Source organism: Nothoprocta perdicaria, unplaced genomic scaffold (assembly GCF_003342845.1).
Source record: "Nothoprocta perdicaria isolate Ctin4 unplaced genomic scaffold, notPer1 scaffold_708, whole genome shotgun sequence".
Classification (NCBI taxonomy): Eukaryota; Metazoa; Chordata; class Aves; order Tinamiformes; family Tinamidae; genus Nothoprocta; species Nothoprocta perdicaria.
In genome coordinates, this window is record NW_020455986.1 from 14,791 (window position 1) to 16,549 (window position 1,759).

Sequence of the window (1,759 nt, forward strand, 5' to 3'; positions counted from 1 at the left end):
TCAATGAGGTCAATGGGGTCAACGTGGTCAACGTGGTCAATGGGGTCATTGAGATCAATGAGGTCAGCGTGGTCAATGTGGTCAATGAGATCAATGAGGTCAACGTGGGCAATGGGGTCAATGTGGTCAACATGGTCATTGAGATCAATGAGGTCAACATGGTCAGTGGGGTCAATGTGGTCAATGGGGTCAACACGGTCAATCAGGTCAACGGGGTCAATGTGGTCAATGAGATCAATGGGGTCAATGGGGTCAATGGGGTCAATATGGTCAACGTGGTCAATGAGATCAATGAGGTCAACGTGCTCAATGAGGTCAACATGGTCAACATGGTCGATGGAGTCAATGAGGTCAACACAGTCAATGAAGTCAATGGGATCAGCGTGGTCAATAGGGTCAACATGGTCAATGTGGTCAACGAGGTCAACATGGTCAATGGAGTCAACGGGGTCAACGCAGTCAATGAGGTCAATGGGATCAGCGTGGTCAATAGGGTCAACATGGTCAATGCGGTCAACGAGGTCAATGTGGTCAACATGGCCAATAGAGTCAATGAGGTCAACGTGGTCAATGGGATCAATGAGGTCAACATGGTCAATAAGGTCAACATGGTCAACAGGGTCAACGTGGTCAATGGGATCAATGAGGTCAACATGGTCAATAAGGTCAACATGGTCAATGGGGTCAATGGGGTCAATGTGACCAAAGTGGCCAACGCGGTTGATGGGGTCAATGTGGCCAATGGGGACAACAGGGTCAATGCGGTCAATGGGGTCAATGGGGTCAATAGGGTCAACGCAGTCAATGGGGTCAATGGGTTCAACGGGGTCAACGTGGTCGATGAGCTCAACGTGGCCAACATGGTCAATGGGGCAATGAGGTCACCATGGCCAATGGGTCCAACGTGGTCAATGGGGTCAACGTGGTTGACATGACCAACGTGGTCAATGGGGTCAATGGCATCAAGGCGGTCAATGGGGTCAACGTGGCCAACACGGTCAATGGGGCCAGCATGGACAACAGCACCGATGACGTCAACGTGGCCAAGGTCATTGGCGAGGTCAATGGACGATGTCAACGTGAGCGCTGTAGTCAACGTCATCAACAGCGTCAACGCGGCCAACGTGGTCAACGCGGCCAATGGCGTCAATGCCATCAACGGCACCAACATGACCAACGGGGTCAACAGAGCCAACGGGGTCAACGGCGTCAACGTGACCCACGTGGTCAGCGTCGTTGACGGGGTCAACGAGGTCAACGGCGTCAACGTGACCAATGCGGTTGAGTCAACGGGGTCAACAGGATCAACGGTCAACGTCATCAACGGGGTCAACAGTGTCAACGTGGTCAACGTGGTCGATGGCATTGGTGGGGTCAAGGGGGTCAAGGGGGTCGACGTCATTGGTGGGGTCAATGGGGTCAATGGGGTCAAGGGGGTCAATGGGGTCAATGGCATCAAGGGGGTCAATGGGGTCAATGGGGTTGACGTCATTGGTGGGGTCAATGGGGTCAATGGGGTCAAGGAGGTCAATGGGGTCAATGGCGTCAACGTGCCCCCCGTGGTCAACGTCATCAACAGCGTCAACGCGACTGACGGGGTCAACCAGGGCAACGGCGTCAACGTGACAACAGTCGGGAGCGTCAATGGAGCCTGATAGGGCTGCCAGGTGCCCCCATGTCCCCCCGTGTCCCCCCATGTCCCCCCGTGTCCCCCCATGTCCCCCCATGTCCCCCCATGCCCCCCATGTCCCCCCATGTC

General features: G+C 54.7%; 1 protein-coding gene across 1 annotated transcript in view; it reads left to right on the forward strand.

The window, feature by feature from the left end:
• LOC112957244 overlaps nt 1–935 on the forward strand; it is a 4,000-nt gene extending 3,065 nt beyond the window's left edge. Inside the window, exon 2 of the mRNA XM_026050843.1 lies at nt 9–935. Within this exon, the coding sequence (XP_025906628.1) occupies nt 9–935 (927 nt within the window). The remainder of the gene's footprint in view (nt 1–8) is intronic.
• The last annotated feature ends 824 nt before the right edge of the window (nt 936–1,759 follow it).